This window comes from Trichoderma gamsii, assembly GCF_001481775.2.
Source record: "Trichoderma gamsii strain T6085 chromosome Unknown Scaffold_2.2, whole genome shotgun sequence".
Classification (NCBI taxonomy): domain Eukaryota; kingdom Fungi; phylum Ascomycota; class Sordariomycetes; order Hypocreales; family Hypocreaceae; genus Trichoderma; species Trichoderma gamsii.
The window spans coordinates 1,588,361-1,604,693 of NW_020171339.1; the positions used below are offsets into that span (position 1 = coordinate 1,588,361).

The window sequence follows — 16,333 nt, forward strand, 5'->3', positions numbered from 1 at the left end:
AACCATTGCTGTTAATCTTACCCAAGCAGGGAGCATGTGTCGATGTCATGTAAACCAATATTGATATCGACGGGAGTCATTGAACTCTGCTGGGAACGCCCCTATCTAAGATGGAACTCTGCAAGAGATAACTTGCATTGCCCCTTTTCATTCTCGCCAGAAATGTCTAGATGCGGAACCATGGATTATTACTCTGAATTCCGAAAAGAAACAGTCAAGGGCAGTTGGAGCTGACTCAGCCAAGAATGACTGCGCAAGCTTACACTAATTCCAACGTAATCACTTTATAGCGAATTCACTCGTATCACCTTTCACATGTGTGTAAAACGGTCATATTTGGGATACACAACTGTGCTGGAAATTCATTCATTTTTTGCCATGCCCTGAATCCTTAAACACCGATGATAATCCCTTAAATCCCAAATGCAACCCGGGTATTAGAAGAAAGCTTAAATCTTGGTGGCAGCCTCAATAGCCTTCTGCTTCTTGATGATGCGCATCTGAGCCTTGGCACCCATGATGCCACCGCCCCACTGTCGGCGGGACTGCTCGTGCTTCTCCATGTAGCCGTCCTTGACGGCAGAGACGAGCTTGGAGAGCTCGTTCTTGTCCTCGGAGCGGACCTCGGTGAGGGCCAGGACAGCAGCGGTCTACCAATTGAATTAGTACACAGTTGCTCAATTGCTTACATGATATGCCATGGTTCAAAACTAACCTTCTTGTGGACGACAGTGCCGAGACGGGCCTTGCCCTTGATGATGGCGTAGGGGATACCCATCTTCTTGCAGAGAGAAGGAAGGAAGACAACCAACTCAATGGGGTCAACATCGTTGGGGATGAGGACCAGGGAAGCCTTCTTGTTCTCAATCAGGCCAACGACGTGGTTGAGACCGTACTTGACGGTGTAGGGCTTCTTGGAGACATCCTCCTTCTTCTTGCCCTCCTTGACGGCGGTAGCCTCCTTCAGGAGACGCTCCTTCTTCTCGACCTTGGTCTCAGGGCGGTACTTGTTGAGGAGCTTGAAAGCCTGGGCGGCGGTGTTGCGGTCAAGGACGTGCTGGAACTGGGCCAGAGAGGGGGGGACCTTGAGACGCAGGCGGAGGATCTTGCGCTGGCGCTGGAGGCGGACATACTCAGGCCACTTTACCATGCGAGAAAGGTTTCGCTTGGGCTGGATGTCCTGGCCAATGCCATAGTTGCGGGGGCGCTTCTCGATAAGAGGGTTCTGCAGCACTTTGTTAGATATCTCGACAGAATTTTCACCGGGATGGGGAAGATTCAATTTCTTGATGTTTGTTACTAACCTTGGGTCCCTTCTTACCAGCCTTGCTCTGAGGGAAAGGAGCAGGGGCGACCTTCTTGCCAGATTTGGGAGGCTGTCATTGAGAAAAGAAGACATCAGCGAGGGGCTCAAGCCAAAAAGTCTTCTCTGAACTCTAACGAGAACGCATTGTGGCATATTTCGGCACACTGCAGCGTCTCCAGCCAAGTCTTCACCCCTTCAGTATCACAATGAAGTGAACATTCGGGGCGGCAATGTTTCAACGGGTTGATTGCAATTTTCAGCAGAGGAAAAAAAGCAAAACCGCCGTTGTATCAATTGCGCTTTCGCGCATTTGACTCACACATGAACTGTGGCCATTAGAGTCTTTGGTGAGACTGTGTTCAACTTACCATCTTGATTATCGGGCGATGGGCGAATGTTCGATGTTGAACAAAATTTCGATGCCGGAGCGGGATGGGTTGCAAAGAAAAGTCGAGAGAAAAGTTGGACCATGTGGTGGGCGGAAAATTAGGGCTTCAGCGTCCGCCCAGATGTGGGGTCGTCTAGCAGGCTTTGACTTGTGCCTTTGGCGGCGTGGAAGCACGTGACCTTATCGATTGCCAAAAAAGTTTCCTTGGAGGCGTATCTAAGTACCCCAGAATTACAGGCGCTATGATTCATCAGATGTAAATATGTTGGCGACTCATGAAGTACGATTAATGATATTGCTTGACCTTGCTTTTCTCTCACATATATATTACTTCAAGACCATTTCCTTGACCTTTCCGAACCGAGATACCCTCTGATACCCTTCTTTCTGCTCCTCATTTGAACGGCAAACAGAAATCGGCTACCTTACCAGACCCTGGCTCAGACTCAGACTCAGACTCGGTTTCCATACTACATTCAAATCATTTCATCTATAGATATCTCGAGATGCCGCCTACCACATGTGTCCGCTGCCAAGCGAACAAGGCTGTAGTCAAGAGGCCCAAGAACCACCACAAACTATGTCGCGATTGCTTCATCGCCGTCTTTGAGGACGAAGTCCACCACACCATCGTCTCATCCAAGCTGTTCTACCCCGGAGAAAAAGTCGCCATCGGAGCATCAGGAGGCAAGGATTCAACAGTCCTGGCATCGGTACTAAAGACTCTTAACGAGCGCCACAACTATGAGCTGGATCTCGTGCTTCTCAGTATAGACGAAGGAATCAAAGGCTATAGAGATGACTCCCTGGAAACGGTGAAACGAAACGCAGTTCAGTACGATATGCCCTTGAAGATTGTGGGATACGATGAGCTTTATGGCTGGACCATGGACCAAGTCGTACAGACTATTGGAAAAAAGGGTAATTGCACGTACTGCGGCGTGTTTCGCCGGCAGGCGCTGGACAGGGGTGCAAAAACCCTGGAAATCAAGCATGTTGTCACTGGCCACAATGCGGATGATGTCGCGGAGACGGTCCTCATGAATCTTCTTCGAGGAGATTTACCACGACTGTCTCGCAGCACCAGTATAGTCACTGGTGGCTCATTAAACGATGTAAAGCGAAGTAAGCCTCTAAAGTATGCCTACGAAAAGGAGATTGTACTTTATGCGCACCACAAGAAGCTGGATTATTTTAGTACGGAGTGCATCTACAGTCCCGAGGCATTCCGAGGAACTGCACGAAGCCTCATCAAGAACTTGGAAAAGGTGCGGCCGAGCGCCATATTGGACATTGTTCGGAGCGGCGAAGACATGGCCCGGCTCACACCAGATAAAGGACAAGGGGCTTGCGCTTGCGACGAAGGCGAGGGGATGGGTGGTTGTGGATCTGCCGATGCAAAGACATCAGGGAATGACTTGGCGCAAATGGAAGCAAATCTCAAGAAGCAGCCCGCAGCCAACGGGCTTGAGACTGAGATCACATCGAATGGCGCGCCCAAGGTCATTGAGAGTGACGATGTGGTAAAGCTTCCTGTTCGGCAGCGTCGGGCAAAGGAGCCTGGCCCTGTTCAACTGCAAACACTTGGGAAGTGCGTCAAATGCGGCTACATGTCCAGCCAAGCAATGTGCCAGGCTTGTACTTTGCTGGAAGGTCTCAACAAGAATAGACCAGAGATCTCAATAGAGGGATAGCTTTTGTTAATAGTAATAGAATTTTGATCAACGTGTACTAGGACGGCCATGTAGATAGTGCTGACTACTTTAGCGAAGCCGAGTTTCTGCCTGGTATATATACACTCTGTTTTGTTTGGACTTTGAGGTCGAGGCCCCCTCTTCTAATAATTCCGATTGTACCCGTGGTCCTTTAAGTAAATCGCTTCTCCAGCTGCATACTGTATCAGCACTTGTCCGTGAAAGAAGGCGTTATATATAGGAAGTGATATTACCTTCCATCCATTGGTGAATTCAAATCCTAAAGGCGCTTGTGGGTTGTCTGACTGTCCTCTCAATGTTCCTGTAAGTCGGCGGTCTCGGTCCATCACTTTGAATGCAAGTTAGCGTCTAAATCGATCGAAAATTGCGCGAAAGGATTCGTTTGTCGAAAAGGCTCTTACTTTGCTATAGACAACGGTTAGCTACTGAATGTAAATGGCCGCATTCTCTGCTCGGAAGGTGACTAACTCTATCCCACTGATCCAATGAATAGCGCGGTCGCTTGCCCTCGTTCTGCCATGTCTTGAAGGCAGCCAATCCGGTACCTGTGGCGCCAAACATCTAAGTAACAAACTGTGAGCTACCTCGTGTTCCCATGTGGTGAAGTCTTGTTCGGTATAGCACATACGACAATCATGATGCCGTATGGCAGCAGGGTTTCGAAAGGAACAGGCATGATTGCGAATTCGCCGCCGTGACGGTCTTCCGTTCGGCTGTCGACTGAGGAAGAATCCGAAAAATTAAATTGGGCTTTCGGCAATTGTAAGAGCCCTGCTCAAGTTCGTCGCAATATCTCGAGTCTGCCGAGCCTCGTTCTTGATACTGAGCCTGCACGTCAGTGGGCAAAGCTCCAATTGGAGCCGTCGAAGTGATGCCTGAGGCTCCAGCTAGGTCGTATCCCTGCACCAACGCATAGTTAGCGCGTTATTGTCTCACACAGTGAGCCGCCGGAATATTGGCGGGGAAACGCGATAACTGAATGCGCACGCACTGTGCCTCCTGCGTCCGCGACTTCAGGACATGCAAGTTTGGAGAACGCGACTGAGGCTGTTGTCGCATCTCCAACAAGAGCAGGCAATAAACATAAGCCGCTACAGTTACGTACAATTTGGTAAGGAGGATTGTTTGCCTCTTTCAGATGCTTACATAGAGCTTACACGATAGCAGCTGCGATTAGCGAGTTTTCCACGTTAGGAAGCGCATCCAAGAGATCGCCATGCATGCCACCTGATATCAGCCTCGAGTATTTACAGGGCTCTCGATCGATATGCCAGCGTCAAGACCATATCCACACTCTACGAGTCTCAACAAGCAGCGATAACTATGGCGAGTGCGCAGTCGATGGAGGAGGAGCTGCAGCAGAGCGTCAGGCTCTCGGAAGATGCTGAATACGAGACAGCAGACACCACTGGCGAGGATGCGCTCACCCCTGCGCCCTTAAAGACTCATACCATAGTCATCTCTGCCAAAGATAGGCTAGACGGCAGCAATAGCATGGATATGGACGAAGACGAGGACGAGGAGCTCAGCGATCGTGATGCTTCCGGAGAGGAGATTGACGACGAAATGGATCAAGATGCGGAGGGGGAGGACTATAACGAGCTCGTGGACCAACAAATCGTGGTTAGCAACAGCCGTCCTCTCGAACTGAACGACGACGAGGACGATGATGCAGACGGTGAAGAAGATGGCGATGAAGGGGTTGGCGCGGTCAAGATCAAACCAGGCGATACCGATGACGAGGACGAGGAGGACGAGGATGGCGAAGATGACGCAGAGAGCGACGATTCAGATGTTCTTAGTAATGCTGAAGATGATTCAGATGAGGAGCCTGCGTGGGAAGATGCTGGAGAGGTAGAAGGGGATGAGGATTCAGAGAACGAGGGCCCGTCGAATACTTGCATGTTTTGCAAACAAGACGAAGAAAACGACCCGAGTGAGGATTTTGAGACGTTTCTGTCTTGTTCTCGGTGCGGTGACAATGGTTAGTCTACCAAAAGCCAAAGCACACGACGGTAGAAATCTGCTAACAGTTTCTAGCCCACCAGCAATGCGCAAGAGATGCAGCGGCAATGAGCGAACATAACAGTAAGTCACGCCATATACATACATTCTACGAGATCTTGCTGACTCGGGAAAAGATTCAAAGCGCTGGAAATGTCCCGAATGTGATAATGGTGGCTCTGACCAGGAGGAAGATGAACCCGAAGAACCAGAGAAGGATCCTAGCATCAATGGCCAGGCTAGGCCCGAATCGCAGCTTTCAGACGCCCCTCCCGAATTGTCCCCTAGACGTCAGATGCAAGATGATGCAGGAGCCCGATCTACTCCCAACGACCACACGGCCGCCGGGGATGTCTCGGATGGGCCTCGCGCGCTGAGAAAGAGAAAGACATCGTCTGTAGAGCCTGAGGAGGCCACTATCGCTCTGAGGAGACGACGACGCGGCCTTTCGACCGATGGCATGTCTGCTAATGAAGAAACTGATGGTAAATCGGCAGAGCCAACTAGGGGAAGCTCACGTGCGGTTCGATTAAAAGTTACTCGCCCGTCTCTGGTCGTCATTGATAAGAAGTCGCGAGGATCACTTGTTGTGACTATGCGCGTGCGGCCTGGAAATCTCAAAGAAATTCTCTCGCGCAGGCGCAGAGAAAGAAGAAGGTCTGGAGCAAACGGACGGGCACCACGCACACCAGTCGCACCATCAGCTGTACGCCCCAACTCTGGAGCTGTTACAGCAACACCCGTGCTCCCAACACCATTTACAACAGATTTCTATTCAACGCCCTTCTACTCCTTGTTTGACAAGGAGACTGAAGATATGAAAGGAAAGCCCTACGGTGGCATCCTGACGGAAACAGAAGCAGATACCACAAAAACGCTACCGCAGCCTGAGGATCGCAGGCGCTTCGACCAAGCTAAACAGAGTGCGGAAGATGAATGGAGGCTCCGCGTCCTGCAGATGCAGGCAGAGATAGATATGCCTATCCGCAAATCCAAGAAGTCAAGTGACAACGCCAGCCAAATCGAGTGCATCGAATTTGGTGGCTGGGAGATTGATACTTGGTACGCAGCACCGTACCCAGCCGAGTATAGTAGAAACCGGGTGCTCTACATATGCGAATTCTGCCTCAAATACATGAATTCGGACTACGTGGCATGGCGCCACAAGCTCAAATGTGCAGCAAAACACCCTCCTGGAGACGAGATATATCGGCATGGATCGGTATCGGTATTCGAAGTCGATGGCCGGAAAAATCCAGTCTACTGCCAAAACCTTTGCCTTTTGGCAAAGCTTTTCTTGGGATCCAAGACACTGTATTACGACGTGGAGCCGTTTTTGTTTTACGTTTTATGCGAGTACGATGAATGTGGCTATCATTTCGTTGGCTATTTCTCCAAAGAGAAACGGGCGAGCAGCCAAAACAACGTATCATGCATCTTGACATTGCCGATCCATCAGAGAAAGGGATACGGCAATTTACTTATCGATTTCTCATATCTCCTCACCAAGGTAGAGGAGAAGACGGGATCTCCCGAGAAGCCGCTTTCTGACATGGGACTCGTTTCCTATAGGAATTACTGGCGCTTACGGCTTTGCCGATATTTTATGGAAACGCTGAAAGGCGATGAGCACAAGCAAAATGGCCTTAGTATCAAGCAAATATCAGACGACACGGGCATGACGCCTGACGATGTTATTGCTGCTCTGGAAGGCCTTCGAGCGCTGGTCCGAGATCCGCACACAAGGGTATACGCGTTCCGCGTCGATTTGGAATACTGCCAGCAGTATGTAGCCAAGTGGGAGTCAAAAGGCTATGTCCAGCTGAAGCCCGAATGCCTTGCATGGACGCCATACGTGATGGGCCGCAGCAACGCTGTAAACTTTGAGCTTGGCCCACCTATTAATACCATTGCACCTCGAGAAGATGATGAAGCAAAGATCGAGGAAGGTGGGGATGATATTGGAGAGACTCAGTCTATCATCATGAATGACGACTTGAATGATGGTTCACAATCAATAGCTGGTTCTGTATCAGAGACGGGCGATTCAATCAACAGCAATCCCGAACTCACGCCCCTCTTGTCGATTGAGGAGAAGACGGCGCCTGAAGATAAAGAGAATGCGGAACCGCAAGACGAAATCATGGACGATGTAGACTCTGAAGAGGACTGGAAGGCAATGTATCGCGATATACCGCCAAACCGCTTTGAAGTTTTCCCCCCTGTGGCTGGCAGCCGTCGCACAGACCGTTCACGGCAAAGCGTAAGCAGACCTTCGGGGTCGCGTACAGGGGGAGGTAGCAGCTCCCGGCCACGGCCAAAGAGAGCTGGAGGTAGCAGCCGTCGACCTACTCTCAGCCGACCTAAGAGCAGCGGATCACGGAGAAGAACAGGAGGCACGGGTCGCGGCCCCGGAAGGTGGCCTAAAGGGACGAAGAAGTCAGACTACGGCAACGCAGACAGCGGTCCTGGGTTACCACCAGGCTGGAGAGACAAGCCGCCAGGGACAGAAATGGACACCAATGGCGATCACAGCGTTGGGACCTCTATGGCTGACGAAGAGCCTGCTAAAGATGAAGTTCGAGTCATGACCCCTCAGCCGTCAAGTAATGGGTTTGTGCTAAGTGTGCAGCTCGGAGGACAAGTTGCTGAGGCTTCTGACCAAGGCATCAATGGAGAAGACGAAGACGGCGAGGAAGACGAAGAGGAAGAAGAAGATGAAGAAGAAGAACTGGATGTTGACGCCGAAGGCGAGGACGAATAATGAGAGAGAGTCCATCGTTTCAAGCATTAAGCAGATGCGACTACTCTCCTTACCCTTCCCCCCCCTTTCTGGCTTTTGCTTTATTTCTGAAGACAACTTTTTTTCTTCTCCCCCAGCATGCATAGGGCGTTGGAAGGTATTTGAGAGCTGAAAACCCTCCCCCTATTTGTTTACCATTTATATATATGTAGTATTTCTGTCTTGATGTTGTTTAGGTAAAGGAAGCCGGCGCAGGGGCTGGTTTTGGTGGTGGCGCAAGGAAAAACATCCGGGTATACCTTTTTTTTTTTTACGTTGAAAGTGGTGTTATGTGTGCGCGAGAGAAGGAAGCTGTAGATGGGAGGAACGCTTGTGATGTAAATCAAGTAAAGTATGCGGCTTTCATGATAAGAAAAAAAGATGTTGGTTGATTGAATAATAAATAGTAAAATTTCTCGCATGTGTCGCTTGCTCTGCTGTTGTTTGTATGCTTCATGATACGACATCTTCTTACAAGTCACCATCATCACCAACATCATCATGAGCTACTCTTCCTCCTCTCTTCCCAAAACCCCCTTCCATAGCTCACCAGAATCTCCTCTCCCTTCTTAATCCCCCCGCCGTCGCTCTTCTTCTTCTCTTTACTCTTCTTCCCCCCTCCCAGCGCCCAAACTCCCACACAAACCTCCCCCCATCTTTCACACCAAACATTCCCAAACTGCGCATTCGCCCTCTCCTTACCCCCAACGCCGCGATAATCGTTCGCAAACCTCGCCTCATTTCCTTCTCCCGCCGCATCCGCCGCCACATCCATCTCCCGATCAAGCCACAAGTCGTAGTCGCTCTCCTCGCTCGTCGTAGCCCCGCCGTGCAATCGTCCGAGATACACCAGTATTAGTCCCCCCGGCGCAATGTTTCTGGTGGCGAAGAGCCCGTGCTGCCCGCATGCCGGATGGAGAGGGTTATGAATAGCTTGGATCTTGACGTGCGGACAGGGCGTGGAGGTGGCGGGCGATGAGGCTGGGACTGAGGGGAGATGGAGGGGTTGAGTGCGGAGGAATTGGGTTTGGGATGGAGAGATGTCTTTGCCGTGGAGGGGCGCTTTGAGATATGGGAGGGAGATGGGCCAGTTTTTGGGCTTAGACATTGTTTTTTGTTCAGCTGGAAATGGGGGTTTATTTTGGTTTTAAATAAAGTTTATTGTTCTTGCGTGGCTGTCAGATGATGTTTGTTGTTTCATTCACTTATATGCAGGGTAGTCGATCCGCCGAGGATTTGGCGCTGGAGTTAAATAAAGACGGCTGCTATTGAAAGGTGTCTACCGTTGATTGAGTACTGCTATCTTATAAAAGCTATGGAAAAAGAAAATCATTCACACTTCATCTGCATCTTCATCACATGCCAATTCTCTCACATCCAATCTAAATGGAACAGTTGTTATACTACAGTACTAATTCAGCCCATAATTAGCTTCTTCATCTTTTCCCTATCCCTCCCCTGTTCGCCCAGATCGCATATTCTCTTTCGTCCTTTTGTTACAGAAGAAAGGCATAAAGTTGGAAAGAAAAAAAAAAAAAAGAAATATGATAAACTAAGATGCAAAAACACATATACCATTGCCTTCCATCGCATCACCCATCTCCAAAGCCTTATTCGTCGCTTCTTGTCCCATCAAAATCTCATTCCCAATGCTTAATGCGCCATTACTTCTCTGTAGCGGTCCAAACTCAAGTCAACCGAGTATGCGAGCAATTTGTCTTGAGTGAGTGGAAGGCTCAGAATCCTGGATCGTAGTTCCATGTCCTGCTTCTGCCGCGTTGCCTTTACAATTTCCCTGGCAGTTTCGTCTGCCATGTCGGAAATAGCAGCATATCGCGTAATGTTACTCTCCGCTCCAATATCCTTGACTGCGTTGAGACCAGCAAGAAGTCTGTCAAGTAGCGCAGGCGATGCAATTTCTCCCTTCTCGCGACACTCCATAAGCTGAAGGAAGTGGCCGTAAATCTCGCCACCCTGAGTCCATTCTGTGATGCCTTGTTGCTGGTCTTGGAACTGCGAGATGAGGGAAGATAGACCAGCGTAGTCTCGTTCAACAATGGCTTGGGGCGCAACATTTTGAATCAGAATACGATGAGCCTCAGCATGTGATCCAGCTCGGAGAAGGCACTGGACTTCTGCCACAGCATCCTTCTTCACGCAGCGCATGAAAAGCGCAAGAGCCTCCCAGATCCATGCCGCGGGAATGCGGTATTTCTCGGTAAGCACCACGAAACTGGAGTCTGATTCGGATCCAATCAGGTCGGCGTGTTGGCAGAGGTGCTCCTGCAAGGCCTTCTTGCGCGAAGCTGTGTGGTGCAAATGCAACAGCACGAAAGCAGCCTCTAGCCACTCTCCCGCTCGGGTTAGCTGAGCGGCATATGCAATAGTAGCAGCATCAGCCTTCTCAGTTCCATTGGCGCCATAGGAGACCTTGCCCGTGGATGTCAGGGCAATACCCAGCTGCCATCTAAGCCTTGCGTCAAGGGGAGAAAGCTGCGAGTTTTCTGGGCGAAGGACAGATTCCAAGTCGACGTCCGGGTCAGCATACAGCTGGAGAAGGCCCCACAGGAGATCTTGGCGGGTGTCGATGTTCGCATCGTTCCAGAGAGGAGCAATGCCTTGCTCGATATACCAGGGGCGAGGCAAATCTTCCTTATCTTGGTCGATATCGTCCTTGTATTCTTCAACAGCAGCAGACAAGTCGTCGTTGTTCGAAATGGCGTACCACAGTCGCAGACCAAATGATTGCCTCCAGTCTAGACCAAAGTTCTTGGAGATGACGAATGAATCAACTCGATCCTCATTAGCCATACCCTTCAAACCTTCACAGACGCAGACGTTTCCACTCAAAAGCTCATAAATCGTACGAATGGCCTCAGAGAATTCGGATAGCATCTTTGAATCCAGCCACGACTTAATCTGCTCTCGCATTTCCTTCTTCGTGACATCGCTAGTGCCAATCAGGGGGACCAGAGTGGCAAGGCGGAAGTTTTTGCCGTCCAAAAGGTACTTGCAGGCCTCTGCGACCCGGTGACCAGCAAGACATGCAAGTGCCTTCTCTTCGCTAGTCGCCGCCATGCTAATAGCTGTTGAAGAAGCCTGCTCAACCAAATCGGACCAAAACTGGGACAGCTTGTTCCTTCGTACCAGATGCTCTCCCTCGTCCGTCGCGTTCAGACTGTCTACATCGTCGAACAGGATACTGGCCAGTTCCCAAACCTGTTTCTCGTGAATGCTAGCTGCATCATTCAAATTCTTCTGATGGAGCACGCTCTTAAGACTGGTGGTGTGCAAGGTAGCATATGGCACTCCTTCAATAACGCGGACTTCGGTCACGATATCTTGAGACGATAGAAAATTCTTTGATGACTGGAGGAAATTGAGGAGTTAGCTAGTCAGATCACAACGGCAACTATATCTACACTCAAAGCGACAACTCTTACCTCAGCAGCAAAAGTGGCAAGACGAACATCTTGTTCCTCGGTTCGAATGCTGGACCGCTGAAACGTCAGAATATCCGTATTGTCTCGTATTGATCGACGAGAGTGCGAGCCATCGAGTGATCGAATCAAAACGAGGGTTTCATCTGGTCCCCAAGTCGGTCTCGACACGCTATGAAAGGCGAGCTCGCCATCTTCAGCCGCGGCAGTTTTTGCTTGTCGCTCGTAGGGGAACTATATTGAACACAGGAAGATTTTAGCAATTTATTCATTATTTGGGTTAAATACAAAATAGAGCCTCCAGTCGGCTCAAGAACAATTATCAATCTCAACAAGTATTATATAGCGAAACAGTCAGGGTACCGACCTTGGGAAAACCTCTTGCAGATGGAGAAGCGTTGGACTCCTTGCGCAGTGGCTTTGGCTTTGGCTTCTCAAACAAGGAATTCATCAAGTCGATGCTCGTTGCAAATCCACGTCCTTGCTCCATACCAATCTGAGTGCCAGCCACATGCCCGTCTTTCCTATCTGGCCTGGCGGCACTTCCTCCCCAAATGGATGACTTTCGAAAGTCGGGTTCTTCATCGACCTCGAACGAAACAGATTTATTTCCCCGCTTAGCGGAAGATCCGGTCAGTTCTTTGGCCAGTTGGCGGTCTCGTTTCATCGGGCTGACAGTCTTCCTCAGCATTTCCGTCCAATCGTCGCCATCTGCGACTTCAAGCTTAACAGGACCAGCTGAGTCCTTCATAGCTCTCATTCTAGCTCTGAGAATGCCACCAGGGGTTGAAGTTGCGCGCTTAATATCATGGCCACCCTCGGACGAGGCATCGTCATGCTCCGCGGCGAGATGGTGTCCGAAAGAAGACCTCGTCATGTCTTCATCCTCGGACATTTCATACTCTGCGATGTGGTCATCTTCTAGAGACAACTTCACATCATGTGTAGCAGAGTCCGCGGAGCTAACCCCTAAAAAAGACTGCGGCCTGGTCAGCTCAGCTGCGAACAGTCCTTGCTGCTCATCAAATGCGCCAGGCAACATGTGCGACTGGGAAAACACCATTGCATCGTCGTTTTGTGAAGAGGTAGGCGCGTGAAATGTAGCAGGTGGCGAATCTTCGGCGGGAGGGTCGACAGTCATGTCAAAGTCAGTCTCCTCATCAGAATCGTCTAGTCCGTAGGTCGTGAAATGTTCAACAGAAAAGGTCCAAACGCCAGAGTCCACATCGTAACTTTCAAATGTGGTATCGACAATGCGCTTGAGCCGCTCAATATGCTTGTTGAAGCGCTTAGGATCACTTGCGACTCTCCTATCACGACCGCCACGAGGCCAAGATTGCTCCAATGATATTCTAGCGGGCACATTGAGGCCCTTGCCAACAGGCGGCTTCTTCGCTGCAATGGGGTAGACGGTGGCGGATCGAGGCTCCAGCTGGATGATGCCACCGCAGAGCTCGTCTAAGTCGATGCCGCTAATATCCACGGGGACTTTGAACGTAATTGAGCCGACATTCTCTCGGCCAACAGTGAAGTTGTCAATGCGCTGTCGCTGGATCCGGTTCATGTTCTGAAGCTCTTCACGGGAAGGCTCCATCCAGTACTTTCCTGGGGCATTGTCAAAGCCATTGACATCAGGTTCCGGGGTAGCACTCTCTTCTTCAGGAACAATTGCCAGTTCCTTGTCCTTGCTCTTGAGATATTCCATTTCAGGCGTTCGAAGTCCGTTCGTGACGGGAGTAAGCTTTTCCAGACGAGGAGTCTCTTCGGCAGGAGAGCTTGGGACATCGCCAGGGGCTGGTAGAGCCGCACGCACCGGGGGGGAGTCCTCTCCGTCCACGTGCGTATCGAAGCTAACACGTTTCGCCAGCTTTCGTGGCCCGGAACCGTTGTCATTGTTCTGTTTGTCCTTTAATGGCGTGGAAAAGAGGTCGCTTCTCAATTCGCGGTTAATAACCAGCTTCTTGGAGCCCGTGCTTCCATACCAACGCGTGTTATTAGTATTCGAAAATGCGCCAGGTAAGAGGATGCTGTCATCAGTGTTGACATTACGGCGGAGGTTATTGGATGACACGCTCTTGCTGAGAGCAGTTCCACTGGGGGTAGAGCCAAGTAAGCTACGGCCCAGAGAGCTAGGGGTACCGGCTGCCGGGCTTGCTCCAGCAGGCGTGCCATAGGTGCTGTAAGAAAAGCCGAATCCTCTCTTCTGGGGTGTACCAAAACGGCCTGATGCTGCAGGTGTGAATTTGTACATGGGGAAAATAGAGGGCCTCTTGGGCTTAGGTTGTCCGCTCAGGGGTACCGCGAGCGGGCCAGGATTAGGGACCTCGTTGCCACCAAGTCCAGAGAACAGTGATGGCGAGCCATAGGCCGATACGTCGCTCAAGTTCGCAGTGAGGCCCTGGGGAACATTGTTGATTTGTTGGCCGCCACCCAACAACGAGCTACCGAGACCAATGCTCTGCTGCTGTTGATTGCCGGCGTTGCTGAAGAGTCCACCTTGATTTTGAGCTGTGGAACCGCCAAATAGTCCACCGCTCGGGGCAGCGCTCGTACCTCCAAAGAGGCCTGGCTTCTGCTGGTTCGCAGCCCCTCCGAAAAGGCCTGTTCCAGCGGCCTGTTGAGTCTGGTTATTGGTTGCGGCACCACCAAAAAGCCCTCCTCCGGTATTGCCTGCTGTGGCATTGCTGCCACCGAAAAGACCGCCGGTAGCAGCTGGCTTAGCTCCAAAGAGCCCTCCGGTGGCTGCACCTCCAAGGCCCGTCGTTCCCTGTTGCTGGGTGTTGCCGAAGAGACCGCCGCCAGTGTTGGTATTGGCAGCCGCAGGTGCGGAACCGAAAAGGCCTCCTGTAGCTGGCTTTTGCTGATTGCCAAATAAACCTCCTGATTGCTGGGTTTGGGCTTGGCCAAACAAGCCTCCTGAGGGATTGGGTTGCTGTTGGTTGTTGCCACCAAAGAGGCCGCCTCCAGCTTGAGCGTTCGTATTGGCGTTGGCGTTTCCAAAAAGGCCCCCGCCAGCTGTGTTGGCCGTAGTCGAGCCAAAGCCGCCGCTGGTGTTTCCGAAACCTGTTGAGGCCGTATTGGTGTTGTTGCCGAAGCTGAATCCAGTATTTGCAGGCTTATTCTGAGCAGTGTTGCCAAATAGTCCTCCAGTGTTGCGGGTGGCGTTGTTGTTTCCGCCAAAGAGCCCACCGCCAGTGGTGTTTGTCGCTCCAAAACCAGAAGTGCCGGTGTTGGTGTTTCCGCCTCCAAACATGCCGCCGCCTTGAGTCTGTGTAGTATTTCCACCACCAAAGAGCCCTCCAGTCGCCGGCTTGTTGGCGTTACCAAAAAGGCCACCTCCAGTATTGCTAGCCGCAGTGTTGCTATTCGCACCAAATCCACCACCAAAGCCAGATGCAGTATTTGTGTTGGTGTTCGCTCCAAATAATCCGCCCGTAGTATTGTTCGTGGCTCCGAATCCACCAGTTGTAGTATTCGTCTGGTTGGTATTGCCGAATCCACCGCCAAAGCCTGAACCCACGCCAAAAGCGCCAGCACCGCTGGGGTTGCCGTGTCGTCTACCCTGAACGTAGTCTGCTAATCTCAGCTCATCGGCAGACCACTTCTTATAGGGATCTTGAAACAAGATGTTCTGGAAGGCGTTGGACTGGTTGGTGCTGCTATTGGGCTCCTTTTCTGTAAAGGCTTGGAAGGGGGTGACGGCGGTGCCGGGGGGGTCGCCAGTTGCGCCGCCCAGGGTATTGGTCGCGCCAAAACCGCCAAAGCCTGTGCCAGTGTTGGAGGCGGTGTTGCCGCCGCCAAACATGGGCGAAGGTGTAGCCGCAGTTCCGAAACCGCCTGCTGGTTTATTAGCATTGCCGAATAGGCCGCTGCCAGTGTTACTGCCAAACGCTGAGGGGGTAGTGGTATTGGTGTTTGAACCAAACCCACCAAAGCCCGTACCGGTGCTGGGGGTGCTGGAGCCTCCAAAGAGACCACCTGAAGTGGTGGTGGGAGTGGGTGTCGAGCCGAAAGCAGGCTTGCTACCAAAGCCACTCGTGGTTGACCCAAAAGCTCCTACAGCCTCGTTAGCTCTGTGAAGGGGGGTGGTGATTGTCAAGAATGAAGAACGCAGCACATGAGCCTCTCGAGAGCCCCGGCGATCGATCTGTTTCTTGAGGAGCAAGACTTACCAGTTGTTGAGCCGAAGCCGCTAGGAGTAGGGGTGGTTTGGCCAAACAGGCCGCCGCCAGTGTTGCTAGTCGCACCAAAGCCGCCTTGAGTGTTGGATCCGAAGCCTGCGCGTTTCTCTGTCAGTGAATGGAGCAACGCCTTGTCGCGATCGAGATTCAATGTACCTGATGAAGGGGTGCTAGCGGTTGCTCCAAAACCGCCAAACCCACTTGACTGCTGCTGCTGCTGCTGGTTGTTGTTTGAGCCGAAGCCGCCCCCAAACCCGCCGAACGACATGATGGGCGTTCGTATATCGCGGTGCTGGGAGGAAGTTTGCGATGCTAGAAGCTGCCCGCAGACGAGGCTCGGCTATGGAAAAGACGTGCTTCGGAAAGACGAGACAACTCGAGAGGGCGCGATCAGACTCGGATACGAATAACAAATCGAGAATCGCGGAAGAAAGCGCGCATATGCAGCGTTATTTGAATTGAGGGTAAGAAAAACTGCTCAGATTAACCATGCCCAGCTGCAAGGTGATGAGACGAT

At 51.3% G+C, this 16,333-nt stretch overlaps 4 protein-coding genes across 4 annotated transcripts; 2 read left to right on the top strand and 2 right to left on the bottom strand.

The window, feature by feature from the left end:
- Positions 1-449: 449 nt before the first annotated feature.
- TGAM01_v200990 (60S ribosomal protein L8) lies at positions 450-1,677 on the bottom strand (the record flags this gene model as incomplete). The annotated part of the gene is made up of 4 exons (XM_018806587.1): positions 450-650; positions 716-1,225; positions 1,305-1,376; positions 1,675-1,677. 4 exons carry the CDS (start codon positions 1,675-1,677, stop codon positions 450-452), a joined length of 786 nt encoding a protein of 261 aa, XP_018660229.1.
- A 523-nt stretch (positions 1,678-2,200) lies between these two features.
- Positions 2,201-3,388, top strand: TGAM01_v200991 (hypothetical protein; the record flags this gene model as incomplete). The annotated part of the gene is made up of 1 exon (XM_024548661.1): positions 2,201-3,388. The coding sequence occupies one exon, from the start codon at positions 2,201-2,203 to the stop codon at positions 3,386-3,388; it is 1,188 nt and encodes a 395-aa protein (XP_024406672.1).
- A 1,344-nt stretch (positions 3,389-4,732) lies between these two features.
- On the top strand, positions 4,733-8,177 carry TGAM01_v200992 (hypothetical protein; the record flags this gene model as incomplete). Its single annotated transcript, XM_018806589.1, has 3 exons — positions 4,733-5,393; positions 5,450-5,497; positions 5,551-8,177. The coding sequence occupies 3 exons, from the start codon at positions 4,733-4,735 to the stop codon at positions 8,175-8,177; spliced, it is 3,336 nt and encodes a 1,111-aa protein (XP_018660231.1).
- Positions 8,178-9,848: 1,671 nt separating this feature from the next.
- Positions 9,849-16,084, bottom strand: TGAM01_v200993 (hypothetical protein; the record flags this gene model as incomplete). The annotated part of the gene is made up of 4 exons (XM_024548662.1): positions 9,849-11,564; positions 11,639-11,869; positions 12,003-15,691; positions 15,808-16,084. 4 exons carry the CDS (start codon positions 16,082-16,084, stop codon positions 9,849-9,851), a joined length of 5,913 nt encoding a protein of 1,970 aa, XP_024406673.1.
- Positions 16,085-16,333: the final 249 nt, after the last annotated feature.